General features: G+C 40.8%; 1 protein-coding gene across 1 annotated transcript; it reads left to right on the top strand.

Moving 5' to 3' along the window:
* Positions 1-5,046: 5,046 nt before the first annotated feature.
* On the top strand, positions 5,047-11,352 carry prdx6 (peroxiredoxin 6). Its single transcript, XM_008277454.1, has 5 exons — positions 5,047-5,246; positions 7,309-7,465; positions 9,320-9,463; positions 9,797-9,943; positions 11,003-11,352. The coding sequence occupies exons 1-5, from the start codon at positions 5,155-5,157 to the stop codon at positions 11,126-11,128; spliced, it is 666 nt and encodes a 221-aa protein (XP_008275676.1). The 5' UTR covers positions 5,047-5,154; the 3' UTR covers positions 11,129-11,352.
* Positions 11,353-21,134: the final 9,782 nt, after the last annotated feature.

The following is a 21,134-nucleotide window of genomic DNA, read 5'->3' on the forward strand; positions in this document are numbered from 1 at the left end:
ATTTAAGTTCAGGTGACTAAATGACATTGATTTAATAATAAAAGTTTCTTCAAATTGAGTTTAGGATTCCAAGTCCCCTCGCTTTTACTTTACACTGCAGCAATGTCATTATAATTGTCATTATATATGATTTTGATGAAATATCACAATTTTAAGCTTAGATTTGGTTATTTTTACTGACAGAACCACACATCTGACATGTTCAAGGAACATCGGAAAAGTAAAAAAACCAAAGATTAGGTTTCTTGATTGGATCAAGTTTGGTGATTTGTTAAAAAAAAAAGAAAACAGGTCTTTCAGAAGGACTAAGACTTAATCTGCCTAAATCCTATATAATGCTGCTTGAATTTCATGTAATACACATTGCTTTGTTTTGTTGGTTATCTTCACACCAAAAGGCTACAAACCTAACAGACAGGTTCCTTCTCTATTTCCTGACTTCTATCCTGCCCTCACTTGTTGCTGAAAAACAGAAGCACATAATCCAGTATGAGCAAATGTAATACCACATTTATTCATTGGTCAATATCTAGTTGCTAGGGAAAGTACAGCATCAATGTCCACCACAACGAGGTTCAAGGCACAGCAGTGACTGTGTTTAATCAGTACAGTACAGTGGAATTAAAAGAGTCAAATCCTTTCATATTGTTAGGACGGTTAACACAACAAACAGTTGCGCAACCGTTATCACAAGTTCAGGGTTATTCTGTTACACATGGTTAGTTGCCAAAGTTAGTAAGTGCATTCCTTCATTTCCCAGAATGCCTTTAGACAAAATCTGCAGGAAGAGATGAGAGCCTGGATGATTCAGCTTTGGGTTTCAGTGGAGTAAGAAACAGCATGGACAAAGCTCAAAAAATTCTTTAAAAAATAAAATAAACCAAATTAAATCCTTCATTTGGTCTACAAACTATTGAAAAAGTAGAGAATGAATCTATGAAATTTCCCCAGAGTCAAAGGCAGAATCTAGAATTTCCTAGTTTTGTTCAAACAAGAGACCAAAACTCAAAAGATATTTAATTTCCTATTACAGATAATGAAGGAAAAAAACAGCAAATACACATGAGAGACGCTGGAACATGTACTTTTTGGACATTTCTTGCTGTTTTTTGCTCAAAGAAACAGAAAAAGTAATATTACTGCCTTACATTTCTGAAACATTTTCTCATATGATAATCAAAACCCAACAGTCCAGTTTTGCAGTGTTTCACATCTTCGCCTCACAGCAAGAAGCTTCTGGGTATTAACGCCTCTATTCCTGTGTCTGCCTGGGTTTTCTTCGGGTGCTACATGTGAGCTTGTGGTTGTGTCTCTTTAAGTGAACACTGTGTGACTGGGTGAGTCTACAAACGCATAGTGATGATGAATGAATGAAGACATGACTGAGACGTGTCCTCTCACCCAGCTGCTGTTTCGGGTTGATGTTCTCCATATCGTCTCTATTGATGTTGACCAGGACGGTCTGGTTGGTGCAGTTAGACAGACCAGGTCACTGCGGTCACAGCAACAAACACACTCTCAGACTGCATTGTACTTTCTCAAGATCAAAATAAGCATAAACCCTCTTTTGATTCCACACCACTGCCCCCTGAACCTACACATACAGGAGATACGATGAGTAGCTAATGCAAACAATGGAGTGATGATACCTGGAGTGACTCTGACTACTTCACCCTTGTAGCCAGTTTCTTCCTTCAGCTCCCTCAGGGCAGGGCTCCCCCTCATCAATTAATCCTAAACACAGGATATTTCTTTTGAGGGTGTGTTTCAGTGAAATTCTGAATCCGTCATCCATAAAACCATCTCCACAGAATCTCAAGGGGAGATGCAGGTAAGAGAGCTGCAGCAGAAACACACCTCATGAGTAGAAAAAGCTTCTGACCTGCAGGAAACTTCAGAGTGCAGCATCCCATAAAGGACGAAACTGCTTCACCATCACCATACAGTTTTTGTGGAGCGTCTGTTTTAGAATAATTCTATGTTATGATCCAGTGATTTTTGTGAAAGGAATGAGAATGCTGTAAATGTCCATTGCCTCTATTTCACCTTGTGAGTGTGCGATGAGGAGAAGATGTCCTTAGCGGGTAGTCAAAACACCATGCCTAAACACACACATTTGTGGGAGGTTTTCTTCTGTTTTCTGTATATAAGAACCAATGCGTCATGCTTTTAGTTAGTCACTTGTTCAGACCCTGTCCTGTACATGTTGCTCCTTGCTACAAGTAAAACTTTGCTTTGACTTAAGAGACGACTCTGTGTATTGACTTGGAGCAGTTAGGACTCCACTGAAGAATTTTCCCAACAGTCTGCTTCAGCAGAGTGACAATTCCCACACCTTCAGGAAAACTGTGTTACACCTTCAACAGCTTGATTAGAGGCTGAAAACACAATAGACATGCTCACCATCTGCTTCTGTGTTGGTTGATTTTTTTTTCATTACGGTTTGTCTAGTTGCAGATTACATTCATTTCTGTGCAGACTCTTCAGTGATGCCATTAAATAATGTTCAGGAAAGTGTTTTTACAGACCATTCTGGTGTCCCAGTGATGCTGACCTTTGACTTTTTGGGTACAACATGTTATCACTGCATCATTTTAATCAATTAGACATTTTAAAAATTGTAATGATTACCATATGAATTCCAGGTTCCAGACAATTTTAAACACAAAATTGTATTTTGTTCATTTTTGAGTTCTAGTGAACACTTGTGCCAAATTTAAAGTTAAGATTTATTAAACTTCACTGATTTGTTATTTTGGTTTATGGAAACTGGCTGCTCTATGTAATATAATGTAGTCCACCACTAACTAACAATGCTGAGCATTATAAGCTACACAGAGACAGACTTCAGAACTGTGCTAATGTATTAAATAACTTTACATTTTGCAGGTGAAGTCAATAAAACAGTCAGAGCAAACCAGATCATTTTAACTCAGCTGACCCCTACTTCAAATCCTGTAGAACATTTACAGAATGAAAAAAATGAATCCCAAGTGGAGCTCAGTGAAAGTTGGGTGATGCAGCAGGACAGCAGCACTAAATGTCCAACATGCAGAATATAGTTTTAATTTATGAGATCCCAGACTTAAAAACGAAATGGGTAGCACTCAAAGTCCCCTCTTTTGTTGACTGTATGCGTTTGTGAACACAAAAACTGAAAATTGATGACTATCATTCAGACCATCCCAGAAAACATATTCTCACCTCCTCCCAATGTCGCTGAAGGCCAATGAGTGGACAGTTTTGCAGTCCACGTTGCAAGGGAAACAGCGGCGTGCCTTACAAGCCACTGAGTTGTTAAAAGCCACATAGAGGAAGCGGAGGTGTGGCCGCTGCTCAGCGTACTTCACCAACGTAGTCATCTTCCCTGTACCTGCATCAGACAACAACGATCTTTAAGCTAACATGCCAAGTTAGCTTCCATCATACCTATAACACTGGCACTGATAAAAGTAGGTATTTTATCTTACACATCTAATGGCACAGTCTACAGACTGGGATGTGCTTTGTGAACCACATGGGAAAGACATCAACACCATGACAGACTGCATCACAGAATATTTTAAATTCTGTGAACACACACCTTACCGGCCCAGACTGTGCTGCTTCCTGAACAACAAACCCTGGATTACCAGTGACCTGAAGGTACTTCTTAACGAGAAGAAGAAAGCTTTAAGAGTTGGGGACAGAGAGGAGTTGAAGAGGGTGCAGCGCGAACTCAAGGTGAAGCTGAGGGAGTTCAGGGACTCCTACAGGAAGAAGCTGGAGGCCAAGCTCCAGCAGAACAGCTCAAAGGAGATGTGGGCTGGTATGAAGGAAATCACCGGGGTTAAGGTGAAGGACAGAGAACCAGCTGGCAGCATGGAGAGGGCAAATGAGCTGAACTGTTTGTTCAACAGGTTTAGTTCACAGCCTGCTGCCTCCTCCTCTTCACACACTGGCCTCCATTCACCCTCACTACCCTCAACGCTTCCCAGCGAAGGTGGGGTGATGGTTGGGGTGTCCGTGTCTGGAAGAGCCCTGGGAATGTGTACGTCTGTGTTGAGGCGTGTTCGTTCTTTTGAGATAGAAGACAAACTGCTTCTCTCATGCAGTGTTATTTATTCTGCAATATAATATTTTACTTGATCAAGGGTCCATTACTGATTCAGAAAATCACAGTCAGCAAGCTGTTATCTGGAACCAAATTCCCCAGCAATGGATGCAGCTTCGTGTAAGCATAAACATTTTATTAAGTGTAGTGCAAGGTGATTGGCTGCTAAACACTGACATTGAATTGAAATTGTAAAAAGTGAATGGCTATCTGTTGAGGAGGAGCCGTGGCTTAAACTTAACTCTCCCTTTGTTGGTGCACAGATATGTCCGTATCTCTTGGCACCTGATCCATCCAATCCACAGCATCCGTGTCCTGTAAAGAGAAACCTCCCCACTAACACCCCCCCCCCCTCTCTGGATGTCAGTACTTTTCCTTTGTCTTAACTACTATTAGTTTATAGGGGGACGGTATGTCTGTGGGTGCAAAGTACTGATAGGTATCTGTGTGTGTGTGTGTGTGTGTGTGTGTGTGTGTGTGTAGCTGCATTCCTTGTAGCTGACCTGGCTTAACCTCCCTGAGTTTGGTCTGGTCTGCTTGAATCTTTCTTTCAGCACAACTCACACATTAATATGCATTAAATGATGCTAGTGTCAATTATAAGCTCTCAGTGCTTTCACAAAATTAAATATTCCAACATCTGTCAAGAGGGGTGAAGATAACTGTCATAGCTCTCAGGTAGAAACTGTCCTTAGTGTTTTTGTTCTAGCCTCTCAAACCGTACATGTTGTATCAGTGTCCTGCCCTGATGACATTCTCATGCCATTATCCATTTACAGTCACAACGCCACTTTCTGAAAACAAGACAAGACACTTGTATCTGTTATTACAAACTTCGTTTCTTATGCGCTTGTAATGTTTTTGCTGCTTTAATAAAGTTTTTTCTCCGCCTCTTCTTTGATTGGTCAGTGACTTACGCACGGCTTTGTATTTACGTGACGTTAGCTCCGCCCACCTCCGGGTCCATTCATGCGGTGCTGATCACTGATTAGTACAGACGAAGCAGGAGGTCAGTCCCACGTTCATTTCTGCCGTATCTGAGCTGCAGAGAGGAGCCCAACATGCCCGGAATTTTGCTGGGAGACGTGTTCCCGAACTTCGAGGCCGACACCACCATCGGCAAGATCAAGTTCCACGATTTCCTGGGAGACTCGTAAGTGCGCAGGTTCAGGAAGCACGTTGTAAAACTCATTTATTTAATTTATCAGTTTTTGGTAACAGTGCAAGGTGTGACTGAGCTGTGGAAGCTGGTTGTGTGCAGGATATTTTGCACGAATTTGTATGAATTCCTAATTCAAAAGCTGAAGCCAGTTAATTTATACTCATTTGATTTACTCATCTGGAGGCTGTCGTGCGCCACCTGCTGGTCGGCATGCAGAGAGTTACATAATCATGACTTGGTCCAGAGCAGATAAGGAACTTAAATGTGATGTAAAACTCCACAATTGAGCCACAGTTATAGTTCTACACTCTATAAAACAAAGCAAAACACAACTGTTTTGTGTTTTTGAACAAGCAATCTATCATTTAATGTAGGTCTAATTAATTCAATGTAAAACAACTGTATTTTTTGTTTATTTTGTTCTCTCTGATTATTTCATCAGAGGGGTGTAACCACAGTAAGGAAATGCCTGTGTTCTGTGTTTGTGTGAACTTGGAGCTGCTTCAGTAAATCTAATCTATTAGGTTTGGCTGCTTCAAAAGAGCAGAAAAGTGTGTGTGTGTGTGTGTGTGTGTGCATGCATGCATAACTTAACACACACATGCCGACTGGGTTGGACATGGGCAGTAAAAATGTGCACAGCTTCATTGTTTGATCTTTTGAGCTCTCATGCAACCTGTTCATTTTTTGTGCTTCAAACAACACACCTGTTCTGAAAGCATGTCAGAATAATTCACTGCTTATTTGTACCTTCCCTGTAGAGATGAAGCAATTTATGGAAAATTAGGCGGCAACATTTTTAATAATTGGCAGATAATTTATGAAGCAAAGCCTCACCAGTGTTCTTGTTTTTCATCCCAGTTAGTTTGAATATTTCTGTGTTTCCATTTGTGATCAGATAAAGCAATACATTTGAAGAAACTGTGGCAATAATCGTCATTTGCAGCACTTTTTCTACCTTCTACTAGATTCAAACAATCAGATTTTCTCCGCTGATTTTCTCCTCCCAATGTGGATGAGCAACAATGTAGCTGTTTCCTGATTTCCAAACAAACACAACCTGCTGAAATGTAAGCTTGTCAGTAAAAAGACACCACCCAGTTTCGTTAACTGCATAATAACATTCTTATCTCTATACTGGGAATAGATGCTGGACTGTCATAGGCAGCCTTCTGTTGCTGTGTCCTCATTTTCTGGCTTCCTATTATGTTTGTCAGCAATGGTTGATTAAGATTGTTCCTGCCAGTGCAAGTGGAAGTTACAATCCCAAAGGGAGTTAACAATGAACTTTGTGCAGCCACATTTGAAGCCAAGAAATCTCTTATGGCAGGAAGTTTTGGAATGAAAAAAACAAGTGACACGCGTGATTCTGAGCTGAGTTGTTGTTTCTAAAAGATTAGCAGTTTCAAAAGTTGCTCTGTACCGCTTTTGCAGGAAACGTCTGCTCCATTCTTCACTGTAGGCTTCAGTGCAACACAGCTGGATTTTTTATCTCTTGAGTCTGACTCTGCCAGATTCACAGACACCTGTTGCTTCAATCTGTGTCTGGAAAGAGAAACATACTGTTCTGTTTTTTTTCTTTTTTTTCTCAGCCCTTCCCATCACTATTGGCGCTCTTACTTCTTTTTTTTCAACCTCTTTAAATCTTTTGGAAACCTGGGATAAAAAAAAAAAATACAGCTGTATCATGTCATTAATGCATTTTAAACTGAGTAAATTCACACATTAAACACCTCAGATGAACTTTGTAAAGCCCATGAAATGCACAGGGAAGTGGAGAGTGTTGTCTTTCATCTGTGAAAGTTTTCGTCTTTAGTCCACTTTCTTCATCTTGTGATTACTTGAACTTGTGACTCGAGTGGCGCAACACAGCCACTTCATAAAACTTTAAGCCTCGTGCAAGATCAGCTGTAAACAGAAGTACATAAATGCAGACTGCTTGCAGACACTGACTTTACTTCTATCGTCCAAACAGTCTTTATATATCGATGCTTTCAAGCTAAACAATCATGTTGCTTTATTTCTATACATAACAGTTTGCTTCTCTCTGCAGGTGGGGTATCCTGTTCTCCCACCCGAGGGACTTCACTCCTGTCTGCACCACTGAGCTCGCCTGTGCTGCCAAAATCAGCAATGAGTTCAAGAAACGGAACGTGAAAATGATCGCCTTGTCCATCGACAGCGTTGAGGATCACCGCGGCTGGAGCAAGGTGCATGCAATTTCCAATTTCCAGCAATTTCCCTGAGGATTCCACCAAAGGGATCAATAAAGTTCTATTCTATTCTACTCTTCTATGAACCCACATTCGGTGTCACTCTGCCTGCGATTTATTGTGGAGTTCCAGAGGTGAAATCACAGCTTTATAGAACACTTGTGGGTGTAGTGACAGTTAAATGTGGTAATTATACTTCTTTTACTTTTATTTACTATAATGAAGCTTGTAGGTGGTTCTCTCCTTGTCTCGAAGAACTGCCAGTAGTGTAATAAATCATTGCAGTCACATTGCAATTATCTTTAAAGGTCATCTCTGTCGGCAGGATCTTTGCATAGATAGATAGATAGATAGACAGACATTTATTAATAATAGTAATTAATAATTGATCAGATTTATTTAGCGCTTTTCTAGACGCTCAAAGTCGCTTTACACAGTCACTTATTCATTCACACACATTTATTCCAGTGGTGGTAAGATACGGTTGTAGCCACAGCTGCCCTAAGGCAGACTGACATTTTGTCATATGTGTAGCATAAAAAAGAGCAGTTTAACACTGAGTAATGACATTGTCTCGTTTGCACACTCCCATATACATAATAAAGAATATAAATATATATAAACACAAACAAACAAACAATAATATAAATAGATACAAAAGAATAAAAAGAGACAAACTAAGGTGCAGATTGTCTATTTACAAGTAGCAGCATCAGTGAGATGATGTAGCAGCAGATATACATACATTTAAAGTGTACAGTTCCTGGTGACACATGTGAACTGGAATGCTGTGTACATTGAACAGCAGTGATCAGTCATTCTTTGTTGTTGTTCAGGAGTCTGATGGCCTCAGGAAAATAAATGTACATGCTTGCTATCCTGTAGTCTCAAATTAAAATAGTTTTTTTCTCGAAATGTTCAGGGACATTATTCAGCAAACATCTATAGTCTGGATTCAGCTCCTGTCTGACCAAGTTTTGAAAAAAACAAAGGCTCCTTAACATCTGCGTTATCTGTATTCGTGTTTGCATAACATCTAATAGGGCCCGTGTGACATAAAGTGACATTGAAACTGCTAACACAGGGGTGTTATTGCATCTATTAAAAGCAATCAAATAGGCTTATCAACAAATTGAAATATTCCACTAACACAGGATATTGCAGTTTGCACAATACATACCACGTAGAATTGCATGTAAGCCGTTTTAAGTGTTAATTTCCTGAAATTGAAATCTAAATATGTAATTTTGATACACAGAAATGAGTTCTAAGGAGTTTAATCAATGCCTGAGGATTGGCTTTATTTACTTTAATTTAAATATGTATATTTTAAAATTTAACGTGATTCTTCTAGTCTTATTTTTGTATTAGATTTTTAGTATTCCATGTGTTCATGCTTGGTATTTGGATAAAACTGAAGAGATGGAAGCTGAATGGGTTAATTCCTACTCTCACCACAAAACACATTCACTGTGTGGCTTTTAAATGGGTCTGCACGTTGCAGTAACGCCTCCTCGGAAAGGCCAGCGATTGGTCCAAGAGGGAGAGCTCGTTGGACCATTGTCCATTGATGAAGGGTCGTAGTCGCTGCCAAGAAAAGAAGAAAACTATGTGCTCTCTGACCCAAGTTTTTCCTCTTGCAAGCTATTTGATACCTCTGTGATGCAACAGTGTTGGTGATAGTCCTCGTTTGAACTGCTACTGAACCACTATTGGTGGAGTTAAAGATTAAACGCCACCGCTACCTGCACAACAGTCATGGCTGCCAGGACGGAGAGAATTATTAACCGACAGGGATGACTTGCCATAACAAAAGAGTAAAGACTGAATGTGTCCCTTCTTTTTATATAGGATGTGATGGCATTTGGCAGCGAGGGTGAAAGTCCTCTGCCCTTCCCCATCATCGCTGATGACAAGAGAGAGCTATCAGTCCAGCTCGGCATGCTGGACCCAGATGAGAGAGACAAGGATGGGATGCCGCTCACCGCTCGCTGTGTGAGAAACCTGTCTTTTGTTCACCTTCCCACACTTTAATGTCCCCTTTATCAGTGGCTGATAAAAGGGGTTTTGTAATATCTCACTACAATGAACAGAAGTGAAACAACACCATCACTATGAGTAAAATTTGTCTTTTGCAATGAAGTTGGTAATATCCTGACTTTCTTGCTTGTCCATGTAAATGCACACTTTTATGGATTGGATGACATGCATTAGTTTTTGGGAAAAATGTATTAATTAAAATGGTTTCGTGGACATATTTAACTAAGTCTAAAATATGAGCCTGTCCTGGTTGTTGTGTTAAACCTGCGTGATCTTAACCCGCTTCAGGTCTTTGTGATCGGCCCTGACAAGAAGATGAAGCTGTCCATCCTCTACCCCGCCACCACTGGAAGAAACTTTGACGAGCTGCTCAGAGTCATCGACTCCCTGCAGCTGACGGCACAGAAGAAGGTCGCCACACCGGTTGACTGGAAGGTACATAGATAAACATCAGTTAATGTCATTCAGCAGTCTGGGTGATCAGAGAGAACAAAAATGGACGTATAACTCTCTTCAGAGGTGGATGGCGTTATGACGGGCCTGAGCAGCTGTCAACCACGTAAACGATATTTGAGCTCTTAGTAAGACCAAGACTAAGTGAGAATAATTTAACCAGGCGGCAAATAGATGCAATGCTATAGCTCAGAATGTTACTATAATAAAAAAAAAAAGGAAAAACTTTCACCATCTAAGAATATAAGTTTCTTTTTCAATCTGAACAACTTTAATTTAATGGAAACAGCTGTATAGTTGATGACAGTTTTTTCATTCAAACAATTTTGCAATCATGAACACACAACGTCAGCATTTCTGATAACATGATATTGTTATTACTACAAGCATTAGCGTTCCTTAAAAGAATATTTAAATGATTTGGGAATGGAACTGAATGATAAGGAAGAAAAATTGTATTGTGTAAATTCTCATGTTTAGCATTTTTTTTTAACCTCTTGGTCTAGAAAGTGAAGCTCAGTGCTTCAAACTTGCATTCTTTCTAAAGGCCAGCAGGGGACGACTCTGATTGCAAAAAGAAGTTGTATTGCACAAAAGTTTAAGAAAGTGACCATAGTTTTCACTGGAGTTTTTGCTTCAGTAAACAGTTTGGGGTCTCAGTTGTTTGTTTCAAGCCTCCTTCAATACAGCATGATGTTGATTTAGGAAATTATGATACCAGTTGGAGTGAAATAGATGATAAAGCAAGGTGTGATTTAGGGTATGACTGCCTTGTGGGCAGGTTTAGAGTCCTCAAGTTCTCAGTCAGGTCCACCCCGTGCTCCTCACTAAGTTTACAGAATGCTAAGACGGTAAAGGCAAAGATGCGGAACTCGAGGCTATGATGTGATCAAATCCCAAGTGGAAAACATCACATGATCAAATTCTGCATGTCACAGGAGCGATAGGAGGGTCGTCACAGTGAAGCCTTTATCTAATCATATGAGAAAACGAGTCCCCTCTTGTAAAATACACTTCCCTGTTCTCTTCCATCTGTTTCAGCCTGGTGACAAAGTCATGGTCATTCCCTCCCTCTCTGATGCTGAAGCTGCTTCTCTCTTCCCCAACGGTGTGACAACTAAAGAGCTGCCGTCTGGGAAGAAGTACCTGCGCTACACCAAGATCTGAAGACACTCTGGAACAGCATCCTGCTGCTGTTTACTGCTCTCTGACCTGGAAATGTGTGGTTGATAAATTCCACATAGAAACTGACCTAAATGAATAGACGCACTTATTTGGTTGGGTGACCAGTGTTTGTAGTCCTGCAGTGTTTCAAGCATTTAATCATTAATTTTTATAGCATAATTGTACAGTGCCTTGTTTCGCCAAAATAAACACACTTTTTCGCACTTTCTCTGTATTTTTGAAGTTTTTCCACACTGTTGGTGGACAGAGGAGGAGGAAGATACCACTAGGTGTCGCCCTGCAACCTCAAATAGAAACCTCACCATGCCTCTTTAGCTGCAGTACTGCCGTGTACCAGTAGGTGGCACTACATGCACAGTGGTGCAGTCTAACAGGGCTGGAAGCACCAACCTGTTCAAGACAACTGCAGTGATAGGGAGTGGTGCCACATGTTCTGAAATGACTGTTTACACTTCCAGTTATTAAGAAAAGGATAGAGCACATTAATTGTGAAGTTGATATCTACTTTCAGTGAGGTTGTTTTGATGTACTCTTCTAAGTACCTAAGCTTTCAAAACTTTCTCACGTTCAAAAAAAAAAAAAAAATCATTTTGCCAACTCAGCATTACGGGCTAATGCTCGAGCTTTCTAAATGTCTTAATGCACCATGGATTAGTCTTAAATTGATGGTGTTTGCTCTCTGCTCAGTGTCAAGGCTTTTAAAATACCATCATAGAGATGAAACTTAGCAGCTGCATGACACCAAAATGGATAGAAGCAGTGAAGATTTACTGAGGTAATGCTGTTAAGGACACATTTAGGTGCTTGTATTTTACTCCGCTACGTTTATCTGACAGATTGTTGTCTTCAGTTAAGGCTCTTAAACCCACATATGATAAGATTATAAAGTACAACACTTTGTTCAATCTTAAATTAGTGGCTTCCAGCTGATCTTGATTGGAAACTTCTTCCAAAAAAAAACCTGTTTGGAGTCGGGGGGCCCTTCACGTTTCAGATGTCTACAAATTCTTACCAGTTCCTCCAAACGCATGTCCCCTCTCTGAACTCTCAGATGGTTTCGTTTCAATAATTGTGTGAGGCCCAAAGAGGTAAAATTGGAATTTTACAAAAAAAGGTTAGAAAAATGAATACTCATTTGTGTGACAGCGCTTTGCTTTTTAACCTTTCTGGATACATTATTCATCCAAGGGCCCCTCGATTGATCTTGTGAGCCTTTGGAGGGGCCCGACCCCTGGGTTGGGAACCACTGGAAGCATCATTGACCACACAGTACTCAGTTCCAATCTGTCATGAATTATAATATATCAATAACAGAGGCCATTTTTCTTCTAATTGGGGACTTTAAGCACATTTTTTATTGCAATAGTCTTTTTTAGAAATTCACATATGGAGTATTTTCCATTGTTTTTTAGTACCTTGTTTAGGATATTCATATAAGTTTATGTCATTCCAGTAGAGATACACAAAATCACACGAATCTATAAAGAATTGCAACACCTCTGACTTCCAGAGGCCGATGACGGATTGATGCCATCTCAGCCGCACTAAATTCCTCTCAGCAGGTCGGCGTTAACTGTAGACAAGACACTGAAGCCAGGGCTGAGGTGTAGGTTTCCTCTTTGAGTTATTCAACCCTCAAAACTGCACGGCTGAGGATCGTATTAATTACTCTAAGTAGTCTGAAGGTGAACACTGATCTCACGCACACATGCACACACACTCTGGCCTCGCATTCACTCGGAGGAATGCTGAGGTCAAAGAGAAAAAGATGGGATTCCCTTTGAGTGGGGAGGGAGGCGAAGAGTGTGCAGGGCCAGATAAAATATCTCAAGGCCCTCCTCCTTTCCCCTTCTGTCATCTACACAATGTGAACTGGAATGTTATTCTTCTTCTTTTTTTCCCCCCCTTTTCAATCACTTAACAGAGTTAGTGAAAAAAGTTTGTATTTTGTTTACAGTGTTTCGTTCGTTAAACTACAGAGCTACATTCTCCTGGATGGAACTGCTGAATGCAAAACTCTCAAATGCGCAACGAAAGTTCGTGTATTCATCAGGCAACCTTCGCCCTCTGCCCTTCACCTCTCCTGTCTTTTCTCCCTTTCCCCTTCTCTGGTGGCTGTTTTGTCCCCAGGAGTCATCCAAAATAACACCCACGCAGACACACCGTGCTGATCAAATGCATTTCTCAAATTCCAGACTACAATAGCCTGTGCCAGAGCATGAGAAGTGCTTTGGGTGTCAGACGCTGGCTTAATTGCCCGGTACCAACCCCTCCACCACCACCTCTCCTCCTCCTCTGCTCTCCTCACCCCCCGTTCATCTGTCACCCTCCACTTCTTGGCTATTGAGCCAGCTCACCCCACCTCGCCTCGGCAACACTAGTACATGTAATACAACACCAGCCCCGAACCAGGTCTCACGGGGTAAAACACAAACACAATACCAGCTGCTGGTCTCTTTCTCTTTCTCTTTAAGGCACCCACACACACACACACACACACACACACACACACACACACACACACACACACACACACACACACACACACACACATGCATCATACTGCTGATCAAAGACATAAAGCCTGCGCTGAAAAGGAGAGGCCTCCCATCAAACTTCTCTTATCTCAGAGAAGAAGATGTTTTTCTCTCAGACACTCCAGACTCCAGTTTTCCTGAGAGGTGATAACCAAAGTGGGATAAAGCTTTATGCTTGATTGTAGCTGCCATGCTTGAGTTGTATTCTAAGGCCTACTCAAACACAGATGGGTTAGAAATTAGAGGACAAAAACAACATTAGTAAGGTGTTGGGCCACCGTGTGCTGCTGCCAGAACTGCTTCATTGCGACTTAAGATTTCTTCTCCAAGTCTCTGAACTCTACTGGAGGGATGGAACACCATACTTCCAAAAGATATTGCTTCATTTGGTCTTTTGATGGGGATGTTAGTCCAAACCCTCTAATAGGTTCATCTAGGTTGAGATCTGTTGACTGTGAAGGGCCTATCTAATGATTCATATCATCTTTATACTCATTAAGCCATTTATTGACTTTCAGTGTCCTGTGGATGGAGCCTGAAGGAGACCACTCCCATCAAGACATAAATGTTTTATCAGACGTATGATAAAGGTGATCACTCAAAGCAACTTTGTATTGATTTGCAGTGATCTTTCCCTCTAAGGGCACAAGTGGACCCAAACCAAGCCAGTAAAACGCCATCCACAGCTTAACAACAGTACCAGTTCCCATCAACCTAGAGGTCAAAGGTTCAGGTTTTTCTTTTAATTTATCACTCATCTGTCCATGTCTGTTCAATATGAAGCTACAGCCAACTTGCTGGTTAGCCTAGCTTAGCATAAAGACTTAAAGAATCAGAAACAGTCTGGACCTCAAAGCCAAAGTCTAAAAACAACAATTTGTGTTTTGTTGTTGCAAGTTAATGGTAACAACAAGAGTCAAGGAAGTCAGTGCGCTCAGTCAGGCACAGTTGGTGCTGGTAGATAGTGTTGCCTTTGGACACAGCCAGAGGATTGTACTATGAAGCAAATTTGACATAGCCAGGCTTTCTTTGTGTTAGCTGGTTCAACAAAACCTAAACGGCAAGGAGGGATAATGGATCTCACATTGGTTTTCTTCTTTTGCCCCTGTCCTTGCTCACAGACAAGGGGATGTTCTACGCATCATGTGACTCTTCTTCTGCACAAAATGGACTGAACATGTGCTGCTTACTTTAGTCAATGGGTTTAAATATTATAGTAAAAGATACAAGAAATAGAATGCTGGTAGAAAACGATTAATTGCTAAGCTTCAAAGTTCATACCTTTCAACATTGTACTCAAGAAGTTCATGCATGACCCCTAATGAAGGATACATGGAAATCACCTTAGAGTTCACCCAAACAAAGTAAAATTACTGGTTGAATGTTCTCTGATAAATACAGGATAAATCAGCTTTCTAATATGTGTTCTCTTCGCTAATACAGGACCAAGCATAAAGACGTATCTATGCATTTTCTGCACCACCAACTAACCCAATACTGATGTAAGACTCAACAGGTATTCATTCAGCTGAGATTTTCCTTGATGAAAAGGTGGTGCTTGTTGCAGCTGACTTTAATTCCAGACTCTGAACAGAACCTCCTTCAGTGCAGGTTAGCTGTGCAGCATCAGTTCCCAGGTTTAAAGAGAACCACCTTTGTGACATTAAAAACTCTGGCTTTAGGCCCAGCATGCCTCTATAACCCTTTAATCTTGCTTTTAGAACAATGTTCAAGTTACCTGTTTTTAAGTGTTTCTGCTAAACAAACCAGCTGCAAACTGAGGTTCACATTTAACAGACACGAGAGTGGAATCAATCCTCTTATCAAATTACTGGCAAGAAAACGAATAAGCCAAACTGATCCTTTCGAAGGCGTCGCGGACCTTTGATGTAGAGAAGTAACAGCACTGAAAACACCACAAACACATGCTTGGTGCGTGTGTTTCTGTGCATGCGTGTTTATTCATGAGCATGTGCTTACTGTGCAAGAGGTCATTATTCCCATCTTGTGTGCCAGGCATTGACTTCATCACCTGAAGCTGCCCGTGACCTGCAGGTTAACAAGCCAGAGACCAGAGGAGCTGCACAACACACACATGCACATGTAATCACACATATGCCTAGCTATGGCTTGATGCTTTCCAGACGCTCTCTCTCTCTTTCTCCCTCCTACATCGCCTGGCACTCTCACCCTCACCGCTCTCCCCACATCTCCCACACACTTGCACACTAACACAATGGCACCTCCCCCATTTCACTCAACCCCCGGCTTATCAAAGTTTTTTTGCTTCTTCAGCTTCCCCTTTCCCATGCACAGACAAAACACTGCGCAGTCGATCCCTTCTCTTCGCGGTTACATTGTGAAACTAGTGCAAAAAACCTGCAGGCGTTTCTGTGTGCCGAGCATCAGCTAACTGGTAGACAGTAAGACAAATGAACGGACTGAAGGTCAGACAGACAAACAGAAACATGAGCGACGACCTCGGGATTTGGCTGAACTTTAAGGAGCATTAGCCGCCTCGCAGTCGACGGTCACCCCTGAGCTTTCCTCGCTAAAGCATGGGTCAACGGGCCCTTTCAGCAGACACGCAACACACACACACACCTGCACACAGAGGTGAAGACATAATGATAAAAGTGATGAAAGTGTATGATCCAGGTGCCAAGATAGATGCAATTGTTTTGATGGCACCTCGTAAATACAGCATCCAGACAGGCTATTACCGCCGAGCTTAGGTTAGGGCCAGTTAGTGCTCTGAATGAACAGGGTGATAAATGAGAAGGTAAAAGTGCAATCACTCTCCGTGCTTATCTTTATCTCTCTCTATCAATATTTCTGCCTTTCTCTCGCTTTTTGCTCTCCCCCGTTCTCTCTATTAGAGACACATTGATCACCGGCCGCTGGCATATCACCTGAGTAATGGCTAAGGGTGTCTGGGCTTTAAAACGGGCCCCAGCAGAGCGCCAAGAGCTTTATCATGGCGACAAGGCAAATGGCTGCTCACATAATAAAGTGCGCCTGTGTGTGTGTGTGTGTGTGTGTGTCTGTGTGTATACGATCATAATGCAGGAGACATTAAGAAGAGACATCAAACACAACCCAATAAGTATCACAGACCGCCAGCCTAGCCACAAAACACAGAACCACTAGAGCACTCCAAGTCATTAATAATGTTTTCAACATGTGTGCACGTGTGTTTTACTTTCCTCAAGCCCCACTCTGAGTACACTGCAGTAATATCTACACTGTATTCCCCAACATTTTTCACCTTGACTAATAGATTGACGTTTTTGGAAATGAACCATTTGGTGTCTGAGAGTTAGACATGAAAGTCTGTCTGCAAAATATACAACTAGTAGATTAGTTACATGGTTATCTTGGCTTAGCACAAAGACCATCAGCTACTGCTCAAAAACAATAGAATCTGCCCAACAGCACCTCTAACGACGTACTTATCGGTATATTATCTATTTTGTTTGTGTTCACAGGAAGTCACTCGCACGGCCTAGAAATAATTTGCTACTCAACCCCCACTGTAAAACCACAGTTTGTTATTTTTAGTGGTGCTGTGATACTGTGGCTCCGTTGGTAAAGCAGTCTTTAAATCTTGAGTTTGCACGTTCCAAACCAAGTCCTCCTGCACATGTGCAAGCTTTAGCAAGCTGCAGCAGCTTTCAGCGATCATGCGTACAATTTCTTCAAGAATTGCCCAGTCTCGTTATTACTGAAGTGGATTCTGTTAGCTTTAAGACTCAGGTCAGCTTTTTTTCCCCTGTTTCTAGTCTTTATGCTAACATAAGCTGATGGGTTTTTTGCATGTGGCCTTGTATTTGCTGTACTTTCATGAGCACGCTATTAACCTTCTCATGTATTTTTAGCTAGAAAGCAACTACCAAAGCGTTGATCAAAATATCCCATTACATCTTTAGGGCAGGAAGCTACTGTGTCGAGTCACACCCCAGCCATTTTAAGGCACAAATGGATTATTTTCTTGGAAAACACTGCAAATATGTCACTTTGATGCACAGAAATGAGCTTTAAAGCGTTTAATCAATGACTGAAGATGGACTTTAACATAAAACAAAAGTTGACTAGACTGATAAAAGATCATTTTTGAACCAACCTAAATGAATTGCTTCAACTGGTAGCATGCAACTGAATGAAGTTCATCCAAATTAAGTTAAAACGTAATAATATTGCCTCTGGTCTAAGTTAAATGCATTTAAATCATTAGACTTCTCTTAAGTGAGCATTGCTGCAACTTAATTTTAAGGAAAGTTGTGTTTAAGGGTTTCTAAATTTTCCAACTTAAGAGTCTGGTTTATTTTTATAATTCTGTAATCCTAGTAGAAGAAAACAGTGGCTGAGTTGCCAGGAAGAAACATAGATGTCAGACCTGCAATGTTAATGGAGTTGCAAGCCTAATTTTCGCAACATCTCTGAAACTCTAATACCAGTTTAAAGAGACAAAATGTAATCTGAAGTTAATGGAACCAAAGCAGAAAGAAAAACACAGAACTTTAATTTAACCAAAGCTCAAATATGCTTTTTTTTTTTTACAGTGTAAAGTCACTGAATCAAAGTTCAGTTTCTGTTCTAATCTAAGGAAAAAAATATTTCCTAGATGAACGGAGCCAGAGAACCAGCGTTAATTCACCACAATAACATTTAACTTGACCTGATAAAAACTGACCACCAACAGGATCTGTGTCCTCCTGCTTTTATCCTCTTTAGAGAGACCTGACTTGGACATCAAACGAAAAGGAAGTGGAGCGCCGAAAAATGAAGTAAATCAAGCAGAATGGAAAAAGATAGAGACCCTACAATTCCAAAAACCCGCTGTGTTCTTTTCCACTGGTTTATTTTTCTTTAAAGCAGAGGGCAGTCGGTGTGAGAGGGCAGAGGGAAGGTGCCTGTGAAACTTTATCGCTGGGGGAAGAGAGAGCGAGCGCCACGTTCCTGTTTGTGTGTGTGTGTGTGTGTGTGTGTGTGTGTTCGTGGCATTTTTGTGTGAGTGTGATGTGGTGGACAAAGCCGAGGAGGCGAAGTGAGGGTGGAGGCTGCAGAGGTGAAGAACAGAGCGAGAGGGAGGTTGAGACAAGAAAAAAAGTTGAGATGGCATTACCATAGCAACAGTTTAGGGTTTGGATGATTTTCCTCTAACCATAATAGTTTGGAGTATAATGAAACCAGTCTGGCTTTCCTGGCTCTCACACCCCAGGTCATGTGCACGCACACACACACTGAGCCCAGAGAGTAACACATGTTTTGCTTTAGTACTTGTTTATGTTCATCCAACAGTGGGAGAGCAGAGCCGTAGTTAACTATCAATTAAAGTGATGATCATAAAACAAGCACTTGTAAATAAACAGTGCCAAGCTAGCGCGGAGCGAGAGAGACAGGCATAAAGAAAAACACAGCATTGTTGTTTTAACTCAGATATACCTGCCGGTTCTCGAGATAAAATGTTCCTGTAATAAAGAGAGCCTCAAGATAAGCTCTCGACAAAACCCCGCTTTAAAGATATAAGACTCTAAGTCTTCGCTACACACAGTTTAGTGTCCCGGAGAGCAGACATATATCCCTTTCTCGTGGTAAAATGTCGCGTCTCTTCACCAGGAACTGGTGAGTTTTCTGGGTTACTGCTTTCAATAAGTACGCTTATAAAACTTTGTGTGTTAATGGGGCTTTAAGCCAGCACATGTTACACACAGAGAGTAATAAGTCTCAGTGTGTGTGTTAAAAAAAAAGAAAAAAAAGTTTGTGTCAGAATGTGTGCATGTGAGTTAACGTCTCCTCTAACTGCGTATAATGAGCTCCCCTGGGCCTCCCTCACCTTCCACGCCTCCATCGCTCCCACCGTTCTTTTTCCCTAAACTTGGCCTTATTAACCCCTCGCTCCTCCCCCCCTCCCCCCAGCTGCATGTTTATTTAAATAGGGGGGGAGGAAAGGTGAGTCGACCGCCTGTACATATGTTTATTTACACAGGTAGGTCTGAGGATTTGGTGGAAATGGACAACGAGTTTGTGAGATTTTTTTTCTGTTGTGTACTGTCTGCTGGGAACAACAAAAGAAAAAAAAAGACAACAGCTTAGACGTCGGGTCAGCGGCTTCACACCTCGGACCGACCCAGTGGCCATGATTCTGAGGTCAACTCTGTCGCTAAAGACGCTAAGCAGATCAACAAAGTCAGACTGAGCATGAAGCTGATGAGGGCGACTGCTCATCCCCTCAGGTCTGCCCCAAACCTTTACGGGGTCAGAGGTCAGGAGCTGCCCTTTCCTGATGTCTGTTGGGGTGTCAGTACGACCTGCCTGAGGGTAAACTTTGTCACATGACCAAACTGCCACAAGCAAGCACACTTTGCAAACTAGCAAACGCATGTGTGCACTCAAAGAGTTCATCCTCCTCACGGCTGGTAGACAGTTTACTTCACTTTTAGCTGACATTTGATTATATTGATATAATAAATGACTCCTGACAGGATTCAACAGGATTTGACATGAGAGCAGCTACAGCTTGGACACTTTGTTTATAAGATCTGTGAGCGATTTAAAGCCAGTCACTTTTCATAGTCAACAATTCAGGAAATATGCTTGATTGCAATCTTGCCACAAGTAGATGGGAAGACTGATTCTACATTTACAGCGAGCAGAGAGTTCAGGAAGTTCCTGATTCTGGCAAAGAGATAATTCACACCATCAACATTTCATTATTTTATTTTTTTTCCTATACAAATGAAAAAAAAAAAAAACACAAAAAAACCAAAAAACAACAACATATCATTGTACAAAGAGAAAAGTTGTAAAAAAAAAAGTAAAAATCTTGCAGCAAGGGTGCATGAAAAACATATTTAAAAGGGTGGAATACTGTAAGCTTTTAACTTACAAAATACTAAAAACAATGGTAAACACTAAATATTAATATTAATACCTGTCACTTAACAAAACAGGGAAAATCTGTAAAATATCTTATTATATTGTCTTGTATTGTATTGTATTGTATTTTTTCTGATTTTTTCTGATTTGTACAGTTAAAATAGTGGACTCTATGGTCAAATGTTGTTAAAGAACATACTACCATTTGCGAAAATATAGATTTTTGATGCACTTATTTACAGTTTTGGCCTTTTTTTTTTTTTTTTTTACAGTGTAGCATGAACATTTATACACAGATTTTACAAGTTGCTTTCTGTATTTGCATAAAATTGGTAAATTGGTTAAATTACAGGAAATAATTTTTTAAAATCACAATTAAAAGTTCATTATTAACAGTGTAATGAACTTTAGAGACGCATGTGAGCAATTTTTTCTACCACTGAATTGAGATAGTTGCTGTATTGATCTTGTCTGTCACTTGCCAGCACGCTTTACAAAATGTTTTTTTTTAAAAAAACCCTAACAAAACTCAAAATAGCTTCAAAATATAAAAACTCCTATGTGCAAAGCTG

This window comes from Stegastes partitus, unplaced genomic scaffold (genome assembly GCF_000690725.1).
Source record: "Stegastes partitus isolate 25-593 unplaced genomic scaffold, Stegastes_partitus-1.0.2 Scaffold98, whole genome shotgun sequence".
Classification (NCBI taxonomy): domain Eukaryota; kingdom Metazoa; phylum Chordata; class Actinopteri; family Pomacentridae; genus Stegastes; species Stegastes partitus.

What these genes read in the sequence shown, in the direction of transcription:
- prdx6 (XM_008277454.1), top strand. Translation starts at nt 5,155, where the DNA reads ATGCCCGGAATTTTGCTGGGAGACGTGTTCCCGAACTTCGAGGCCGAC. An exon ending in CACGATTTCCTGGGAGACTC is followed by an intron (nt 5,247 to 7,308) that starts GTAAGTGCGCAG and finishes TTCTCTCTGCAG; the next exon opens with GTGGGGTATCCTGTTCTCCC. An exon ending in TGCCGCTCACCGCTCGCTGT is followed by an intron (nt 9,464 to 9,796) that starts GTGAGAAACCTG and finishes AACCCGCTTCAG; the next exon opens with GTCTTTGTGATCGGCCCTGA.